Source organism: Boleophthalmus pectinirostris, unplaced genomic scaffold (assembly GCF_026225935.1).
Source record: "Boleophthalmus pectinirostris isolate CB_2022bp ecotype Guang Dong unplaced genomic scaffold, ASM2622593v1 HiC_scaffold_15, whole genome shotgun sequence".
Classification (NCBI taxonomy): domain Eukaryota; kingdom Metazoa; phylum Chordata; class Actinopteri; order Gobiiformes; family Gobiidae; genus Boleophthalmus; species Boleophthalmus pectinirostris.
Window position 1 is genome coordinate 26,983,951 of NW_026571070.1, and position 20,906 is coordinate 27,004,856.

At 39.8% G+C, this 20,906-nt stretch overlaps 1 protein-coding gene across 1 annotated transcript in view; it reads right to left on the reverse strand.

Annotated features, from left to right (window-relative positions):
• Nucleotides 1–706: 706 nt before the first annotated feature.
• cdh19 (cadherin 19, type 2) overlaps nt 707–20,906 on the reverse strand; it is a 60,254-nt gene continuing 40,054 nt past the window's right edge. Inside the window, 6 exon segments of the mRNA XM_055150824.1 lie at nt 707–1,221; nt 6,474–6,608; nt 6,611–6,721; nt 12,165–12,282; nt 13,940–14,061; nt 17,589–17,725. Coding sequence (XP_055006799.1) covers nt 707–1,221; nt 6,474–6,608; nt 6,611–6,721; nt 12,165–12,282; nt 13,940–14,061; nt 17,589–17,725 — 1,138 coding nt within the window.

Genomic DNA, 20,906 nt, shown 5'->3' on the forward strand with positions numbered 1-20,906 from the left:
AAGGGATTTTAAGCATGCCTTATAGTCCGAAAAACACAGTATTGATTTTACTGACAAATGCATTGATTTGTTGTTAATTATAAAAACACTGGACATAATGTTGTTTATGTTAGAATTTGTAATTTGGTTCTCAATACAAGCAAAATAAGTGATTGATTTGATTTGGGTCGCCAGTTTCAATGCTAAAATACATTTAGTCTGAACTTAAAATGCCTTTCTCTTATCTGAATTGTCACTACCTAAACTCCAGCACCTATAGCCAATCATAAATCAGTGCTAGTGCAGCCTCTGCAGCTCAGTGAGGGAATTCTGGAGGTTCTGAGTTTTCACATGAGACATGGCCTGTTCATAAACTGACAATGAGAACCTCTTGTGTGTGTCCTCTATCTGCTGGTTAAGGCTCTGGCTAGCAGGGTTCAGGTTTGATTGTAATACCTTTTCAAATCTGAGCCACATACTGTTCCTTCAAGAAGTAATTGGTTAAATCCAACTGTGGCTAACTGAAGAAGTGAGTGGGGACAGGTAGACCAAATTTGTCTTTGAGCATTCAAATTCCCTTTAGCAAAAAAAGCACCACATCCCAACAGTTTCCATATTTGCAAATCATGTAATGTCACATCACAATACAATTTAACATTTTCATATCACCCAGCTCTCGATACAGCTTCTACTGCCTGTACAAGTTTACAGTGGAGTCGTACATTGTTCAGAAGATGGTGTCCTCCTCCGCTCCTCCGTACCATGGCGTCAGTCGGACCAGGCTGGGTTTTGGGTTGGGTTTCGTCTGCTCCGGCTCCTCTGGCATCATCTCAAACGAGTCTAATGAACTCAGAGACCCCGTAGGCGACCCCTCCCCCTCGTAGGCATATATTCTGACGCGATCGTATGGAGGCACGTGGGGGTCCTGGTCCGCCTCCTCCAACCGATCCAGAATGAACTGCCTGAACACTTCGTCCTCCGGTCCGATCAGGTGCGAATGCCTTAGCGACATGCGAATACTAGCGCGTACTTCCTCTCTCCTCAGCTTCCTATCTCTTCTTTTCGGGTGTTGGCGTAACGGGACGATCGGCTGACAGAAGTCCACCCGGGTCCCCCTGTTGGCGTCCCCGTAGTACAGCACCTTCTGGGACACGGTTTCGGGCAGGTCTAGCTCTTTCACCTCCGTGGCGTCTTGCTGTTTTCGACGATGCCTCCTCAGGATCAGCAGCAGCACTGACAGCACTGGGGAAACAGAACAGCGGGCGATCATTAGCGTTAGCATTAGCGTAAAGCATGAGACTCGTGAGCCCAGCGCCGGAGAACACGCGGGGGGGAGGACGGAGCCAAGGTAACGGCAATGAAAAGAATACCAACGCGGGTGTTAGACGTGTAATTATCTTCTAACCTTTTCATGCATTAATCATCGGGAATCAGCTGATAAAACAGCACACACGGAAGACTAATTGGTTTCTTTCAGATTTGGCAATGTGATAATGATGCCACATTCTATTTATATTATTTTATTTAGACGTTTTTAAAAAAAGAACATATTTTGAATGGGGTCACATTTTGGAGATGGGTTAATTGTTGTGTAGCTTACCACCACCAAGTGCGGAGTGAATGAGTAATGCCCCAAATTATAAAGCGACTAATGCATTTTTGTTATTATTATTAATTTGGTCTGTCCCCATCTCAAATAGTGCAGATCATCAGTGATCTAATTAGAACAAAATGACCTTAATTACGGTAATTCATAATTTCAATGTATTATTGGTCCTTTGAAAAGGCATCTGCTTCAGTTTCCTTTCGGCCATTCATTTTTGTTACTTGCGATGGCGATGGAGTAAGAAAGCTTTCAGAAATATTTGTGTGCATACGATAGAAATCTGTGCATATCTGACTGTAGTTGAGCATGAAATAAATATTCATGAACTCTTGAATGAGTCCAGTCATACATAAAATGTGTTGTGTCTACTTTATCCATCAGAATATGAGTTGAAAAGTTACGACATCAAGAATTACAATCACGAAATGAAAATTTACGATTACGCTTTCTTCAGTACGAATACGAATTCACAGACAAGACTCGACAGTCAAAAATATGACATCACTTCACGGGCTTTATTTATTGATAAGAAGAAACATCGATCGAGAAGCCGGACATTTGCACCGTATACGGACTGAACCATCACTTAAACCAGGACTAAACCAGGTCTAAACCAGAACTGAACCAGGTTTAAACCAAGACTAAACCAGGACTGAACCAGAACTTAACCAGGTCCAAACCAGGACTAAACCAGAACTGAACCAGGACTAAACCAGAACTGAACCACGACTGAACCAGAACTGAACCAGGTCTAAACCAGGACTAAACCAGGACTAAACCAGCACTAAACCAGAACTGAACCAGAACTGAACCAGGACTAAACCAGGCCTAAAACAGGTCTAAACTAGGATTAATCTTGGACTTGAGAGAGAGAAGGAGAACCCCTGTGAAGTGATGACGTATTTTTGACAGTAAAGTCTCGTCTGAATTCGTATTCTGATGGATAAAATACACACAAAACATTTTATGTATAACTGGACTCATTTAAGAGTTTATGAATATTTATTTTATGTTCAACTACGGCTAAATATGCACGGATTTCTATCCTATGCACACAAATATTTCTGAAAGATTTCTTACTCTATATATGGCCTTAGTCACAATTTTTCAACTCTCTTAGATTCATGATTAAGGTGGGAAATATCTTCTCAGACATTAGACATGTGTATCGTGGCACCATTTGGAACTGTCCAAACTTTCCAGCTGCATGAAAAGGTTAACCAAAACCTCAAGTGGAACTAAACACTTGCAAATCTATATTTTTGCTACTAAACTCCTAGTACTTTTTGGCAATTTTGGTGCAACATTTGCAGTTTTCTAGTCAGAAACACAAAGACAAAAAACTGAGCGTGTGCTGCCTCCAGTAACCGCTGCAATTTCAAGCACTATGTGACATCACGCAGGACTGCCCTCATTACAGTCAGGTGTTTCTGAATATAAACACGTGGCTGAAGTGTGGATACCTGTTAGACCAATCACACTGCTCCAAACTGTATTCATACTTTGCAGCTGATGTAAATAAACATTCCCTGGGGGTTTGAAGCTAACTGTAGGCTCTGCTCTGTCTGAGGCTTTGTTTGACTTTAATCCGTGACCATAAAGAACTGACTAAGGCTACATTCAGACTGCAGGGCTTAATGCTCAATTCGGATTTTTTGGAAGGGTATTCACATTTTCAATTCAATGTGACTTGTATGTGAGCTCCAGTGTGAACTTTTAAACACCCCAAAAGTGTTCCGCATGCACATTGCAACTTTAGTCTGAACATCCAGGTCACATTCATCCCACCTACACATCAGGCTCAGAGTCTAGTCAATGGAGGGAAAGCGAAGTTAGTGAGTTAATTCATATTTCAGGGGATCGCTGTATTCAGGCCAAATTGGAGGGGTCATATTGGAACAGGACGGTTTTTGAAATGATTGCCAAAGAAATGACCGAGCGCAGCTACAGACGATCCTGTCTCTAATGTCAACAAAAAACAAAGAGCCTGCAAGCTAAATCCAAGGAGACTAAAGACTCAAACAAACAAAGCGGCCGTGGACGTGTAACCGTCCATTTTATGAAGAACTGGAACGTATTTTGGGAGACAAGCCCAGCGTTTAGTCAACTTCCGTAAACACTGAGCGCGCTCGCTGTGTGTGATGTCATCATGTCCTCCAATGCACATGCGGTACACTTTTGGGGTGTTTAAAGTTCACACTGGAGATCACATGCAAGTCGCATTTAATTGGAAATGTGAACAACCTCGCAAAAAACAAACAAACAAACAAACAAAAAACAGATTCGACAAAAAAAATCCAAATTCAGCATTAAGCCTTGCAGTCTGAACGTAGCCCAAGTGGCCTGGGTCGCTTTAAAAAAATCAAATCTGTATCGTTCAGACTGTCATTAAAAGATCAGATACAGGTCACATAGGGGCAAAAAATTGGATTTGGGTCACTTCAGGCTGCAGTGTGAACGTAGCCTTAGTTAGAACTACTGAAGGTGAGGTGATTTGTGCTGTTAAACAAGTCAAATAACATTACAGTCACAACAGTTTTCACCTAAACAGGACCATGAACGCTGGTATCGATCACAGACTCCTGAAAATGTGCTGTTTAAATCTATTTTGTATTTTTTCTTGAGTTTTCAGACCACCTTAAAACTGTTTTGTCAGTGTTTGCTCTTGTGTGCATTTGTGTCTTCATGGTAACTGATGAACATTGCACTATATACACATACACGTAGAACGCCCCCAGCGGAATGCCACTGCAAAGTATCAATATAGTATCCCCTCCTCCGCCTTCACTCTTCACTCAATCCTCCAGGTACTGCTCAGTTTAGCAGCTCTGTTTGCAGCAACGTGTTTGTGGGCGGAGTTCGCGTGTTTAGTCCCACTTTAAGAATTCTTTTCATTATCTCTACATTGTGTTACTAAAACAGAATGCTACCGCTACAGTGTTTATTTGATCGGAACGTTAGCCAAGCAGGTAGCGTCATTAATCTTTCATGTGATGGGCACGCGGGCGAATCCACACAGCTCAGGTCATAATAGAGCTCCTCACTATGCAAGCCCACCCACATCCCCGGACGCCTTTGCTACTGATGTATTGCAACCAATAGGCTCATTAGCTGCCATCATTGCACTGCCGGCGCTCAGAATTTTAAGCTTGTGTTAAAGCCACAGTGTGAGTTTCAAACAGGGGAATTGGAATGGAAGATGGAGATGAGTTAAAGTAGAGTCCCGCTGGTGAATATTTGTACTTGCCCGTTACGCTGTCGTGTGAACTGCTCTAGCTCCACGCTGGAAGAGAATAGGCTTTTAAACACAGAAATCACAGACACGTTTTCATCTGTTCAGCTAATTACAGAAATGCTCTGAAGGATTAGCAGGTGTTTTGGGGTTGGGGCTATGACCACCAGCCTTAAATCAAATGTTTTCATTCAAGTTGGAAATCAAAGCTGGATTGGCCTACATTGAGAAGGTTAACTTTTGGGACTTTGTTTAATCTTTTTCTTTTCTTTCTTTCTTTTTTTTTTTTTTACAATTATCTCAAACTCTTCTGGCCAACTTTGATGAAGAAATTTGAAATCATATAATTGTTCTCCGCAAGAATTTTATTAACCAAACTAAAAAATAATTAAGCTGAAAATCTATTTAATGTTCCATAATTCCATTTAAAGGTGCACTGTGCAATTTCTTTGATAGGGGTGTGGCATCAAGATTACTGCTTTGGAAAGTTTCACCATATATACCGTATTTTTTGGACTATAAATTGCACCAGATTATAAGGTGCAATATCAATAATGTTGAATTCTCTTGTCTATTTTCATACATAAACGGTGCACCGGATTATGAGGCGCATTAAGCAAAACAAACGGACGACATATGAGACCGATCCCTTAGCCCAGACATCCATGATCCATTGGCAGATCGTGATGTAATTCGCCTGGCGTTGCCTCCCTGCCTTTGTGAATGTGGATTATGAATGTGAATGTGGGTGGATCATTTAAGTTTGTTTTTTTATTTCCTAAGAGGAGGACTCAAACATACATTGAGTAATAATGTGTTTAATGCAGCTTTGTGCACATTTGTTTACATTTTACAGAAACAAAACTTAAAACCACATGGCTAAATTGCATATGCAACTATAAATGCTGAAAAAAACTGCTCGCTCCTTGTGCGCTGATGTGGTCAGTTTCTGTCGGACAATTCTGCCAGGATCGTGACTATGTTAGCTGTTAGCTGTATCTTAGCTGTTCTGCTCCGACAATCCATCAAGGGGTGCGGATTCATAGTTTACAAGGTCATACTAAAACATTTTGACAGATGTTTGAGCGCCGTTTGCCACATAAAATCAGTTCAAGGTCAGTAAGTACAACCAGAATTAATACATAAGGCGTACCAGATTATAAGGCAAAAAAATGAAAGGATTTTAAGTGCACCTTGTAGTCCGAAAAATACGGTATAGTTTTTTTTTTGTTTTTTTTTTATTACAGGCGTATTTATTGCGCAAGCATACAACACCACAATCTATAAATTGGCCTGATGGTGTCAACTGCTTGTTGCTATGGAGATAGATAATTTATATGCCATATACATTTCAGAAATAACTTCACACAAGTGGCAGACCCTTCACCAGGAAGGTCACATTGTGTACCTTTAAAACTTAATCATCAGCTTATCTCAAAGGTGTACTATGTGACCTTTATGATAGAGGTTCTGCCACCTGCTTGTCTCCATGGAGATGTTATTGCTTTAGGCTATACTGTGGAACATTCCAGTATACATATACAATACATCTCCATGGAGACAAGTCAGAACCCTACCAGAAAAGTTAGATAGTGCAGCTTTGTTTATTTATGCATTTATGTTTTAATAGTTCTATAGTGTGTTTTGGCTCCATACCTGTTAGAGTGACCAGACTGACCAGGAGCCCCAGTAGTGTCTGCAGACTGACTCCCATGGACAGAGCCAGGGCCTCCACCCCGCTGCTGGGACAGTGACCGGCGGGCTGACAGCTGCACACGCTGATGGTCAGCTGGTGCTGGAGAGCGCCGGGCTGCCACTGTCCGACACCACCACCGGGAGGAGGTAGTGAGTCCGGTCCTTACGGGTGAACGTGCTCCGCCGCGCCACGATACCTGCTGTGTTATCTGTACGGAGAAAGGTAAAACAGGTTGAGGGTACGATCCTAGCTCAGACAAGTGCATTTTGTTGTGGTGTCCTTGGGCAAAACACTGCATCTATGTTGCCTATGTATGACTGATAAATAATTCTTTTGCCAATCAATCCAAATGCAATACTGTAGCCATAGCAGCATCCCCGCCCCCTAGGATTGCACTATTTTAGAAAACAAATAAATAATTGCAAACTCGACACTTCAGAAAAATTCCAATTTGATTACATTTTTTCTAAAATTATGCAAATTATGAAGCTGTCTAGTCATTAACATGTAAGAGACTGAAATCTGAAATATTTAGTTGTAAACAGAGGACATATAAATCATTGCAGCTTTTGTGATTTGATAATTGTGCGGTTGTAAATGACGAAAGAAATTCTTGGTCGACAAAAGGATGACTGATTAGTCGACTAAAAAGGGGGCGTCGCAAAAGCTCTCAAAACAATTCAGTGTCTGTTCCGCTGTTGTCCCATATAAATCCTTACAATCTAACAGAATGATTAGATGACTACCACAAATTTTGGTCAACTAAGGCTGTGTCCGAATGTCCACCATATTCCCTGTGGTGTGTGCATGGACACAAATGATGAGGCAGCTGTTTACTTTACAGTTCTGCTCAGAATACTCATACACTGCACATACTAACATTGCACCTTTGTTCTCACTTATACATCTGATGCGTTCACTGATAATCTGTGAGTTCTTAATGATGTAAACATTACAGTCCCTAAACCCTCTTTCACTAACATAGACCTGCACTCATTCACAGAGCACTCAGCTTACTACATTTGGATCATGTGACTCTGGTGTCTAGTTGAGAAAAAGTCCACCAAAACTTGATTTCTATCATAAATAATGATCAGATCAGAGTGACAGAAGTGTTTATGGACTAATAATAACCATTCAAGTGTCTGTCACTCTAGATTTCACATACACATACTGGTTTATTTGCTTTTTTTTTGAGATGTGGACATAATCGCTCTTTTAAAAGCTGGAGCTAAGGTAACTGGTTTTATTCAGAATTATGGATCTATAGAGCCATAAACCAGCACTTTTATCTGGTTCATTTAGTCGTGTTGTGTCCAGTTAAACACCTGTCGCTGTGTGTCGTTTTCCTGACTCTCCCATGACATTGTGGTCTATACTGGCTGCTCTAGTGACCACCGATGCTCGCTACTTTTCACGGTGCATTGTGGGAAATTTTGAGTGAACTACTTTTTCACCAACTGGACATTCGGACAACCGTGAAAATGGCGTGACATCTAAACAGTGCACTAAGTAACAATAGTGTGGACATTCATACACAGCCTAAGACTGGCATCTACCGATTAATCAAGTACCGTATTTTTTTAGACTATAAGCTGGTCCACAGTACACCAGCCAAAAAATGCATAATGAAGAAGAAAAAAGAAAAGGCAAGTTATAGTAATAACAATAGAAGAGAGAACTGTTAATGTCACATATGAACAGTTCTTCAGATAATTATAACATAAACAACAGAACAGAACAAGTTTACCAAACTCTCCGTCTCACTCCAAATCACTAAATCCATTGAATTCTTCATCCTCAGTGACACTTCTGAGCAACTCCTCGGCCTTTGGAGGTAAACGGAGTGCCACTTCCTCTTAAGCATAGCTGTCGTCAGACTCAGGTTTCAGTTAGAATTATTCCGGCCTTTCTGAATCCCGACAGGATGGTTTCAGTTGTCTTTTCTCTTTTCTCTCACAAGTTCTCTTGTCTTTGTCGATGCATCCAGTGACTTCCAGGAAAGTTGCATGGTGCGCCCTCCCGGTTGTCACAAGTTTCTCGCTCACTTCAAACTGTCTTTCTGCTGCTTGATTACTGTTTACGGCTGCATATTTCACTACTTGCAGCTTGTAATCTGCAAAATATGATTTTCTTTTTGGGGGCATTTCTGTTCAGTCTTCTCAGTTGTCTTTATAAGTTTGTTTAAATGTTAAAATTTCAGTGGTACAGAAGTAATGGTGCAATCGATTGACACGATACAGACAGGACAGAGGCTCTTTTTGCAGGAGACATGCGCAGTAGAGTGAAGTGACAGTGGTACAGGAGTAATAGTAGTTGCAGATACTGACACACAAGCCTAGAGCCTCTCACAGCTGTCATTGCAAATATGTTAATATATAAGTCATACCGGAGTATAAGTCGCAGGACCATCTACAACATGAAAAACGTGCGATTTATAGTCTGAAATATACGGTAAATGACAAAAGTGCTAGATAATTACATTAATTGAAATAGTGAATGTGATTGCAAAATATTGTGCAGCCCTCCCAACCGCTACTAATTCTTGACTGACTGCTAATGATGACAGTGTTTTTATTCATGACGCTACCTAAACCCCATAAAGTCTACGTCTATATGGGACCAGATGGTTTGGGGGAAAAATTGGTCAGAATTTATAAACACAATGAATGCACGGCGTAAAACTTTGCAGCAGTTTTGCGAGACTCATCAATGCTATAAACAATAACTGTACAATATGCCTGGTGGCGTTTGCATTTCTTCATTCATTATGTGGCTGTGTGCTCTGTCCCCGCGCGCATATCTTTCATTATCGGCGGCATCTCTCTGCAAATTTAACAATGCATTTGAATCAATATTAACACAGTGTTTGGGTTCTCTGTGTTCTTTCTTTTATTTAAATAAAAGTGAATCATAAAGGAGGCGGTTGATTGGCGAAATGAACAATTGCTACAGGTTGTAAAGTTCATGGATTGCATTGTAAAATAATATATGGAATTTCAGAGGCTTGAATGTGTGTTATATAACTTTTTGTTTGGGGGTCCATCACCTGCTTTTTTCGATGGATAAATTATCACTGTGCCTGGAATGTTCCGCATTGTGACTTTAAACCACTCTACCTTACATTTATTCAAGTACGGGTTGTTTTATAGCTTAAAAATACATATTAAAACAGGCATTCTGACTGTGAACAGCGTCGCCTCTCCACAGATCTGACCTCTAACTTGGTCTGGTTTGGTCTTCATGAAGATAAAAAGGTTTAATGCCGTACTGTGAAACATTCCAGACAAAGCATTAACATCTCCACGGGGGAAAAAAAAATAAAAAATTTAAAAAAATTTGAAGCACCCTCCACCAGAAAATTTACACAAAAAAGACATTTAAAGAAATTATACCTGATTTTTCCTCGTGTATTTGAGCAAAATTTGTCTTGTGAAAAGCCCTTGATACTTTGCAGCTCATGTCATCAACATTTCCTGGGATTGCGAAGCTAACTGAAAGAACTAGTCTGTTAGAAGCTCTGTTAGTCAAGTTCGACTTTAATCTGAGCTTTGTTTGAACACAATCTGACCAGAAAGAATAGACTTAGTTTGAACTACAGAATGTGAGATGATTTGTGCTTTTACAGTCACAAGCTAGAATAAACCAAAAGTTATTATTATTATTATTTTTTTTCTGTTAGTCACTTTCAAGTTTTCTGGTGAAAAAAAAAAAAAAAGTTTTAAACCTGTTTTAGGACCATGAACACTGGTATTGATCACCGGATCTTGAAAATGTGTTGTTTAAATCAATTTCCAATGATCAGAAATTTGGCAATCGAATCTTGCTCTTGATATAAACATCATTGGTTAAGTGGGCAGATCCACTGACCCACAGGTTGGTGGTGTGATTCCAGGTCCCACATATGAATGCTCTCGTTGTGCCTTTGTCTCTATGGGCAAGACACTTACAGTAACCTGTCTCGCCCCTAGTGTCTGCGTACACTGGTGTATGAATGTGTGTGTGTGTGTGAATGGGTGAGTGATTCCTTGTTGAACGTGGAAAAGCTCTGTATAAAAATGTGACCATGTTACTATTTAGTATTTTTGAGTTTTTCTTGAGATTTTGGCAAACTTTTATGGCAGTATTTTGCTAACGTGTGCATTGTCTCACCATGATATCTACTGAACGTCCTGCCAGTGGAGATACATGTGGCACACCCCAAGTGTGATGTTACTGCAAAGTATCAGTAAACTCATTATAGTGATGTTCTAATTTAAGACGGTAAAATCAGGTAGATCCCCTTTACTAAAAAGTGAAAATATTTGCTTTCATTGTTTTTGAAATGCCACTTATTGATTTTAGTGATTGTTTCTCCTGTACATATCTACACTTTCAGCAAATTGTCCACGGCATCTTGCTGTGACAAAACAAAGCTATTGTCACGTTGTTTGGCTAACTTTTTCTGTTTGCTTTGTTTTCCTGTTTACTGACTCACAGTATAAAAGTATTTTTTGCATGATGACTAAAACCACTGAGGGGGGCTGAAACTCAATTGTGTGTAAGTAAGAAGTTGTTACCAATAAAAGCTATTCTTTATCCAAATGTTTTACATATTGCCAGCCTCATACCATTATTGCTCATCTTTTATTTGAGTTTTTCTTTTTTCTACTCTTCACATCCTGCTGCATTTGTAGTCTTTTTGTTGTTGTAGTAACTAGTAGTCATTTATGTCATTGGCCTCATCATTGACCAATCAGATTTTTTTTTACTTCTGTGCTTTGATCCTGCGTTCAATTTTCCTTCTGAATCGGTTTTCCAAAGAAGTTCCCTAGCGACACGCGTGACACGTCCCTTCCTGGGACGGTGCGACTCAGACCACTATGGCCCAAAAAATACACAGAGCATGGATTCAGAGTCAGAATCCAAGATGACTACGCCCACTGTGATGTGTAAATATGAAGTGTATTCATTGTGTTTGGACACTTTGGTGGTTTAAATGATCATTTCAGTCACTCACATTACTGCAATATCTTATGGTGAGGCCAATATTAAACAAATACTTGATTTAAAGGGTGTTAACGTTCCTAAGGTTGTAACGGAAGAGAAATCATAACATAAAATTTCAAAAATTTTATTAATTAAAGTGACAAATCCGAGGTCCAAGTGGGAGTCGAAAGATAATCGAACGCAGTTATTGTTTGTCCACTGATCTGAATGTTGGGGGGTTTTGAATCCTGCTCTCCTGCTCATTCATTGAGCAATCTGCTCCCCTGCCCCACAGTTGTGTCCTTGAGCAAGACACATAATCCACCCTACTGCCACTGTCTGTATAAACTGGTGTATGAATGTGTGTCTGAACAGGTGAGTGGTTCCTTGATGTAAAGATGCAAAGCGCTTTGAGTTCCTCTTGTTTTTCCGAGGTAACTGCTGAATATTCCACCATAGACATATATGCCGTCCACCTCAGAACAATGTCACTGCAAGTATCCTTTCTCTTCTCTATTATAACAACTGTCTCCTCTCATGAATTCTACAAACCTTTTTCACATCCAACATCCAAAACCCCCAACATAACTGTCCCTCCACTTTCATAGTATTGATCCAGGGACAGGTGTTTGATTGTAAATTCCATGCCTTGTTATGTGGCATTCTATCATCTTTTGCCTTACCTTGGTTGTCTCGGATGGTGAAGTTGGGGTTGATGAATTTGTCGGGGACCATAGAGAAGTAGAAGTGGTGTCCTTCTGCAGGTTCATCTGGATCCACAGCACTGAGCAGCTGAATGAGCTACAAAACACAGGGACAAACCATGGAACAAAGATGCACTTAAAAGACAGGAACGTAGCATTGTCCAGATTTCTGTAATTACTAAAGTTATAAAAGTTTGGTTTTATTCACTAGTACTAAAATACAAAAGACTGCCTGTATCTAGTGAAATGATCTGTGGGTTTCAGAATGATGAAAAATTAGGAATGTTGCCATTGCGATTAAAGGGCCCATATTACGCAATTTTCTGATCTATATTATAATGTTTCCTCATCACAAACAAACATAGAGTTATGTTTTGCTTCATTCATACATGTTTAACACACAAACCCTGCTTACTGAGGTGGAGTTCTCTCAAACAGAAAACACTTGTGTGCTCCACTCTGTACACCTTCACTGAAAACATTTGGATCATTTCAGCCCTGGCATTGCCTATTTCTATGGAACAAAAGTTAATAGATAGCTGTTAACTTGGAAACCACCACCACTCCATGACATCACAAGGTGGAACAACATTATAACCTGGTTAAAAGCTCATATATATATATTTTTTTTAAATATAGGACCTTTAAACTTTGAATTATTACCATTGAATCCGAAAAAAATGTCAAATTTCTTCCTCCAAAGTTTGAACTCTGCTCCGAACCACATACATACAGTTACTTACATAGAATTGTCTGTAGACGTCTTCATTAGATTTTGAGTAGGTCAGGTTTTAAGGTTCCTTCAGGTTTTAAGGTTCCTATATTACACAAAATTGACTCCTGTGATATTTAAGCCATGTTAGAATGTTGTTACCTCCTCAAAAACATACCCAAAGTTGTGTTTTGTTTCATTTACACACATTTGAGTAATCCTTTATTATTAGTCTGTCTACATCAAGCGGCGGGGTCTAAAAATGGCCACCCTTTCAAGTCAGTGGGTCGAGCTCAAGATTAGCCTTTAGCCCGGCGAGGTACTTCCGGTGGCTCTGGGCCAATTGAGCATGCGCAGTAGTGCTCTTTTCTCCCGTGAGCGCATGGAAATGTGATTGCTTTTGACCAACCAGAGGAGCCGAGGTGAACAATTATAAAGCATTTTTTAAGACATCTATAGGATTTTGAGCTGAGAAAACAGGTCTAAAAATAGGTAAAAATTGTCACAAAATCTGACATTTTTGAAAGTTGTAGATGCCATGACGCCAACTGGAGGCAGCTACAAACTAGCGATACCCTATCCAATTATTTTAATAGATCCATGGTCTACATCTCCAAAGCTCAAAACGCTCTGTTCCACCTTGTGATGTCATGTAAAGGTAGTTCTGAAGTTAACAACTACCTTTTACCTTTTCTTCAGTAGAGGTTGGCAATTCCAGGTCTGAAATCATCCAAATGATTCTAGTGAAGTTGTATGGAGTTTTAAACAGTGGAGCACTTCCTGTATTACCACATGACATCACAAGGTGGAATGGAGTGTTTTCTGTTTGAGAGAAGAAACGTGTGAATAAAACAAAACTCCAGGTATGTTTGTGATGAGAAAACATTATAACATAGATCCATAAGGCCTTTAATTCATCTTTTTACTTTTTTGTCCAAACTACAGAATCTCTCATCTTGATCTATACAACACTACAGTCTGATTTTGGACACTTTCACCTCCTCCGCCCTACAGCGAGCGACGGGAGGGGGGGGGGCCTTACCTCTCCGGCCTGGGTGCCCTCGCAGATGAAGGGCTGGTAGTCGTGAGCCAGTCGCGGCGCGTTGTCGTTTACATCCAGCACTCTGATGAAGACCACGGCGGAGGAGGACAGATGAAGCTGCACTGGAGAAGTCAACACACACTTTAGCCCGGCGCACCGCTAGCATGAATCACCGACGCTACAGCTAAAGAATACTCGGCGCTGACAAATGCCTCCTTTGCTCCATCCATCCACGCGAGCTGATGCCTGAGCCGGCTAAGTGCTTATGGAGTTGTTACAGGCGGTTAGCAAGAACGAAGAGGCAATTTAAGGTGAGTTAAATGCGCGCGGTAAAATCAACATGAGTGAATAAGTATAAAACGCTATACAGAAAAAGCTAAAGAGCACCCTTAGAGGCAATCTTAAAGGTGCACTGTGTAACTTTTTTGTGCTGGGAGTCCGTCACCTGCTACTTGTTGCTCTGGAGATGTTATTGCTCTGCCTGGAATGTTCCACAGTATGTCATTAAACAGCTCTATCTTATATTTATTTAATTACAGATGGTTGCCTATCCACAGATCTGACCTGTAACTTAAAGGTTGTATAGAAGATTTTCCAAGGAAAGAGAAATGCAGCGACTGTTTGTCCTTTTTTAAATGTTGCGCTTCGCACCTTTTTTCCCTTCTCTTCTTCTTTCAGCAACGTCAAAAACTGACTTTCTTTTGCGGCGAACCGGTCGTGAATTCTTCTCTGCCATTAAAACAAAATTTGTGCAAACTGAGAGCTACAGTTCAAAAAAGACGCCAAGAACCGCTAAACATGAACCGCGAACATAAACCACTCTATCCCAGCGCGTCAGCAAGTCAGCGACGCTAGAAACGTAGGGAATTTGATTGACAACCTAACAGCCAATAGATAAAGAGGTAGCCTTGTTATCTATTGGCTGATGTTTACCTGTCCTCATTACGTCCACAGTTGATAGATTTTCATTCTTTTTCTTTTCCTGGTCATCATAATTACAAGGCTGCTGCGTCTCTGTAATGGTATTTTAAACTTTCACTGACAATTTGAAAAAAAAAAAAATCCTCCATACAACCTTTAAGACGCTTTCACACCGCTAGTTTGGCTATTTGGTCCGCACCAGGCAATAAGATTTTTGTTATGTAGCATATAGACTCCATTGTGGTCCACTTTCACACCAGCAAACAAATCAAAATTGGTCCGACTGATGTATATCTCAGGCTCCTACGCACAGCGAGTTCGAGTGCATGTGGCTTGGGGACGCTGTGGCTCTCCCACACGCCAGACTTCTCGGGAAACCAGCCCAGGGAAGCTCGGACTGCCAGCTGCAGGATAGGTATTCAGGCCCAAACCCGGCCCCCGTCACTTTACGCCCTTACTAGGGTGTGAGAGTCCAGCATCGGGGTGCATGCTCAATTGGAAAGAGTGGAGATTGAGGACTAAGGGGGGGGTTGGTTGGCGCGCTCAGTTCGGGAGTCTGAGCCTGCCCTCCCATGATGCATTTCGAATAGTTCGTTTCGACCTACTGTCTATGGTTTTGACCTGAGTCCGCGTTCACACCAGAAGGACCACGCTAGAGTTAGGAATTTGATGCAGAGTCAAGCAGACCGAGACTGCCTCTTTTTTGAAGTCCTGGGTCCACTTGATTTTGTGCAAATCCGAGTGTGATTGATGCTTTCACACAAATGAAACTGAACCGAACTAAGAGCTTGTAGTTCGAGTGGAACGTTTGGTCCGCACCAACTACTGTCAGTCTGAAAGACCGTTTGTCTGGTTTGGTCTCCATGATGACAGAAAGGTTTAATGCCACACTGTGACAGACGTAATAACATCTCCATGGAGAAAAGTGTTTGATGGACCCTCTACCAGAAAAGTTACACAATGTACTTTTAATGTGGTTTGAAATTGACTCAACATTTAGACCAACTTGCACAGTGAATATGAAATGTACTGGTTAAGTGTGTATTGTTCAGTGTATGACTTTTCTCACTGTCACTTTTTCAGATAGAACATTGATGATCAAAGTTGACACAGTTTCTAAGATAAGATTCACACAAATAAAATGAGTGATTAAGTAACATTAGTTATAGTTATATGATTAAACTGACAAATACAGTTGCAGCTATGGTACAGGACACTTCAGGGTACACGGTGACATAAGACCAATGTAATGATGAGACTTATGTTAAATATTAGTATTCAATAATGGTACTGATTAAATGTCTGAGTTCACATTATATCTGGAGTTTTGATACATGCTGCCAGTATAGGTTTGTGCAATATACACAATGTTATAAGAAGATAGACAGATCAATAGAAATGTTGATAGAATAAATCTAATCATCTCCAGTTGTAGTACACAAGGGTAAGTACCCATCTCCCGATCTTGAGCCAGTCTTGGGCAGAACTACTTTAGCTGAAGGATTTTCTATTCCTATTGTGCATGTTTGTGCATGTTTTGGGGTTGATGGGTGAGCTGGAGTGCACTGAGGAAATCCATCCAGAAATGTTTGATATGTGTTCCCCATGACCCTGAGCAAGACCACACATCTGGTGAGGAGGACCCAGATGTCACAGAGGCTGAAAGAGAGGACTTCAAGTCAAGAAAAGGTGACGTTGCATGGTCATCAAGCCCTCTTGACACTCAATGTAGGGCATCAAGGGAGAACATCCTCAAAATGACTCCAGGGCCTACTAGATATGCTGTGTAGCTTGCCAAAGACATCAAGTCAATATTTGAGCTGTTCTTTCCACAACCTCTTCAGAAGATCCTGCTTGAGATGACCAACATGGAAGGGAGAAGAGTGTTTGGTGATAGCTAGATGGGGATTGACAAAACACAGCTGGATGCCTACATGGGACTGTTTCTTCTTTAAATAAAAATAAAAAAATCTAAGAATTTTTTTTGGTAGGTGTACTCTAATATTAGTAAGACATGGATCATATAATTACTCATTCAGCCAAAAAAGAAATAAAAATAAAACTGTTTCAATGGATATGAATACATACTAAGTTAGCTATGAGGTGAAAAACAATATTGGATGATAACTAGTGTTTTTAAGTATTTTAAGGCTGAAAATACTGACCCATTAACACTGAAGATGTGGACAGCTTTCTAACACAATACAAGGGTTAAATTCACAAAGGACATGCAGGTTACTCTTGGCTGCAACTAGAGAGTACCAACAAGCTCTAAAACTGTCAAAAATAAGAGGAAAATAATGCAAAACAATCCTCCAAACTCCAGGTGACATAATAATATTGATATGATGCATAGAGTAAAAAAAAACAATGTCTAAACTTCAATTAATGACATATTTTCCACTAAAATTTCTCTACAATTTCAATACAAAGGAATTCACTCAGTACTCTACATCAGTTATGATACTACAATGAAGAAAAAAAATGCTCCGTTTATAGTAATATAATGTAATTTTCATACACAAATATTCTGATTGAACTCAAAATGGCACTAAAACTGTTTAGGAGAGCTCAGAATTTGTCCTGTTAATGTAATTTTTTTTGCAGTATCGACACGCTCAAATTAGTATCCTGTTACAATATTAGTTTTAGTATCGATAGCATCACATTTTCGATATTTCTGACAACCCTAGCACAGGCTGTTTAAATTATTTGTGTTTTTCCTTACATGTTTCTGTGGCAATGATGGTGACGTTGTGCCAGTCTGCGCTCTCCCGGTCTAAGGCCTTCTCCAGAGTCACGGTTCCATTGTGAGGGTCTATTCTGAACGCCTTCGCGCTGTCACTCCTTTTGTCGATGGCGTATCTGCAAGAGAAAGCACCCAGATATTATTGCGCGGGCCGGGCTGTTTTCTTGGCAAACAAAACATTGCGATACCACAGGGAGATTAATTAGGCAAACTGCTCCTATTTTTCTTGTCTTTTTTTTTTTTTCTTCCGACGGATATCCAACAAAGAGGTAAAAACGCAGGCGGTGACATGGCAACGCGGTCAAAACAAAGAGAGGTAAAATATTAAAAACATTGTGTTCGGATGTTGTTTGACAAATTGAATTTTGCTTGATATCAGGCCACGGGATTTTCTGATTTGTGAGAAAGCAGGAGTTTAAATATGAAAGCCCTAGGATAAGGAACAAAAGAGAATATGTGTGTGTTGTTTTTGAGAAAAATAAAAAGACAAGTTAGATTTTGGTTTGCTGTTAGCATGCCGTGTTGTTGTGGAATCATTTATAATGAACGGGCGTGGGAAGTACTCAGTTACATTTATTTACAGTTATATTTACTTAAGTAGCTTTCGCTTTTCAGCAGCATACTTTTACTTCTCCTTAAGTAATATTTTTATTGAAGTAACAGGACTCTTTCTTGACTAAAAGGTTTGGCAACTCTTTCACGGTGCCTAAGTCTACAACTCAGCAAAGGACAAATTCAATTCTTTGAACTGGACAAACGGTTTCGATCGAATACTTTTCGCTGCTCATCCAAACTGCTTCTTCAGTTCTGGTCAGATTGCTGCTGGACACATTGAAAAAAAAACAATATTTAGTTAAATTAAAATGACTTAAATTAAGAACATTTGGCTTCATTTGAGCCGATTCAATTTGACAAGTTAAACGATCTACTAATGGAATAAGTGTGTTTTTCTTAATTCAAGCAACATTAGATTTTGTTTCTTGTTTTCTAAGTGCAAAAAGTTGTTGTTTTTCTGAACCTTATATCTTATTTCTGCCTGAAGTCTACAACTTTACATTGACAATATGATGACCATTTGTGTTCCTTGCACCTCTCCCTCAGATATTTTTCTTATTTTTGTAGAAAAACAACATTATCCTTTCTGCTGTTATGAGCACCTGTCAGTGGCCCTCCACTGTAAATATTTTTAGTTTCTATATTCGACCCTAGGTGAAAAAAAGTTTAGACATCCCTGGTATAGACTGCCTGGCCTTGGTACAGACTTCATGGTCCTGGTACAGACGGCATGGTACAGAATGGGTGGTACAGACTGCGTTTTCGTGGTACAGACTGGGTGGTACAAACTGCGTGGTACAGACTGGGTTTTCCTGGTACAGACTAGGTGGTACAGACTGAGTGGAATGGGTCACGGTTGGACATGATTTGGGTTTCTGGTGACCTACATTTCATGCTCCAGGCACAGCTCTGAATGCATTGGCAGGAATCTGCTACGTAACACTGATATCTCCTAAATATTGGAAGGACATTGGACCCTGTTGGATTCCTTAAAAAAGCAATATCTAGGTAAGTAAAAATTAAGAGCATTTTATTGAATAGATAATAATCTACCAATGGAATAAGTCTAATTCAGGCAACAATATATTTAGTTTCTTAATTTGAGTGCAAAGGTGTTGTGTAGCAAGATGCAGTTTCATATTTTAAGTACAAAAAGTCTTGTTCCATTGGCAGATCATTTTAATTGTCACGTGAAATTTACTCAAATCATGATAAAACTTTAATTCAATTCAGGTTTAGCTAGGTTTTGGTTTTTGCAGACAGTGGAAACACTTTTTGGCCATTCCAGTCCACTCCAAAGCAAACCAAAAGAAACAGGGCCACTGAAAACAGGACTGACTTTGGTACCAAAAAACCCAAAACTTTAATTACCATTAAAAGAGAACAGAGAAGAGTACGAAATAAAAAAAATTCAGTCATATGCACAGAACCGTTGTGAGTCTGAATTTAAACATAGTCAAAGAAGAGGCCTGTCTAATGTGTTCAGGAAGTTCCAGGTTCATAAGTCCATTCTTTTGTACTTTAGGCCCTGTGCAACTCCACAAGTTTCCCAAAACTATAAATAGACAACAAACTATTGCACTGACAGTTGTTTAGTAAGACATTTGCCTGACTCCATTTCCGCGTGTCAATACTTTAAAACCACTTAGCTTTATTGTTTTTCCTGGCTGTCACGCAAACTCTTTCAATTACATCCCAACTTTTCCTTAACTCAATTGTTATTTGAAGAGACATCTGTCTTCGCCGACGCCTTCCAACCTGACAATACAGATGTACGGCTTGAGTAATGGCGCTGATCTGGCAACGCGTCGTAACAACATCGGAAATAAGCCAATTTGACCCGAGGAAACTTAATCATATTCTGTGTGAATGTCGAAAGCCTTCCAATAGAGCTCGGACGGACGCATTACTCTAGCTGTCACCAAAGGGAGCGTAATATGCAGCACCTGCCACTCACCACGTCCAAATAAGAGGTTTTCATGTTTTACTAATTATAACTTGGATTGGTGGGATAGTACCAATGGTAAATAATTATCATGGTCTAATATAAACCCTTTAAAAATTGTAAAAAAAAAACCCAACAACTTCTAAATTCCAGAATGGAGGCAACTGGAGGCAAAACTGAAGCGGAACATAATGTGATTTCAATGGGAAAACTGCGATGAATTTCATAATATCATAACATATGAAAGAGAAATTTGGCAAGTGAAAACCACTCAGATAAATGTGAGTGATATCAGAGCTAAAGCTGTTCGATTATGGAAAAAATCATTATCACGATTATTTTGGTCAATACTGAAATCATGATTATTCACATGATTATTTTTTAGTTACATGATTAATTTATTCAAATTGAAAATAAATAAAGGCTACTATGTACCTTAGAGCAGTTCTATGATGTATAAAACATAAAATGAATAAAATATACAGTATATCTATATATCCAGCTGTTCTACAATCTCTGTATTTAAAAAATAAAATAAATATACTTGTTTATACAAGAAATATCCCAAAATAAACTGTTAAATTTTAGGGTGCACTCACACTAGGACTTTAGAACCGTGCTATGCTCAAGCTCGATTGCTGTGAGTTCTGTGTTCCACATTCACACCTGCACAACTGAACCGAGCCACGATGACGTCATCACACAGTGTTGTTTGTTTACGCGTGAAGCAACAGAGCTTTAGCGGAGAAAATAAGACCAGTGGCAGAAATATCTATTAAATACTGAGGTAGATATGA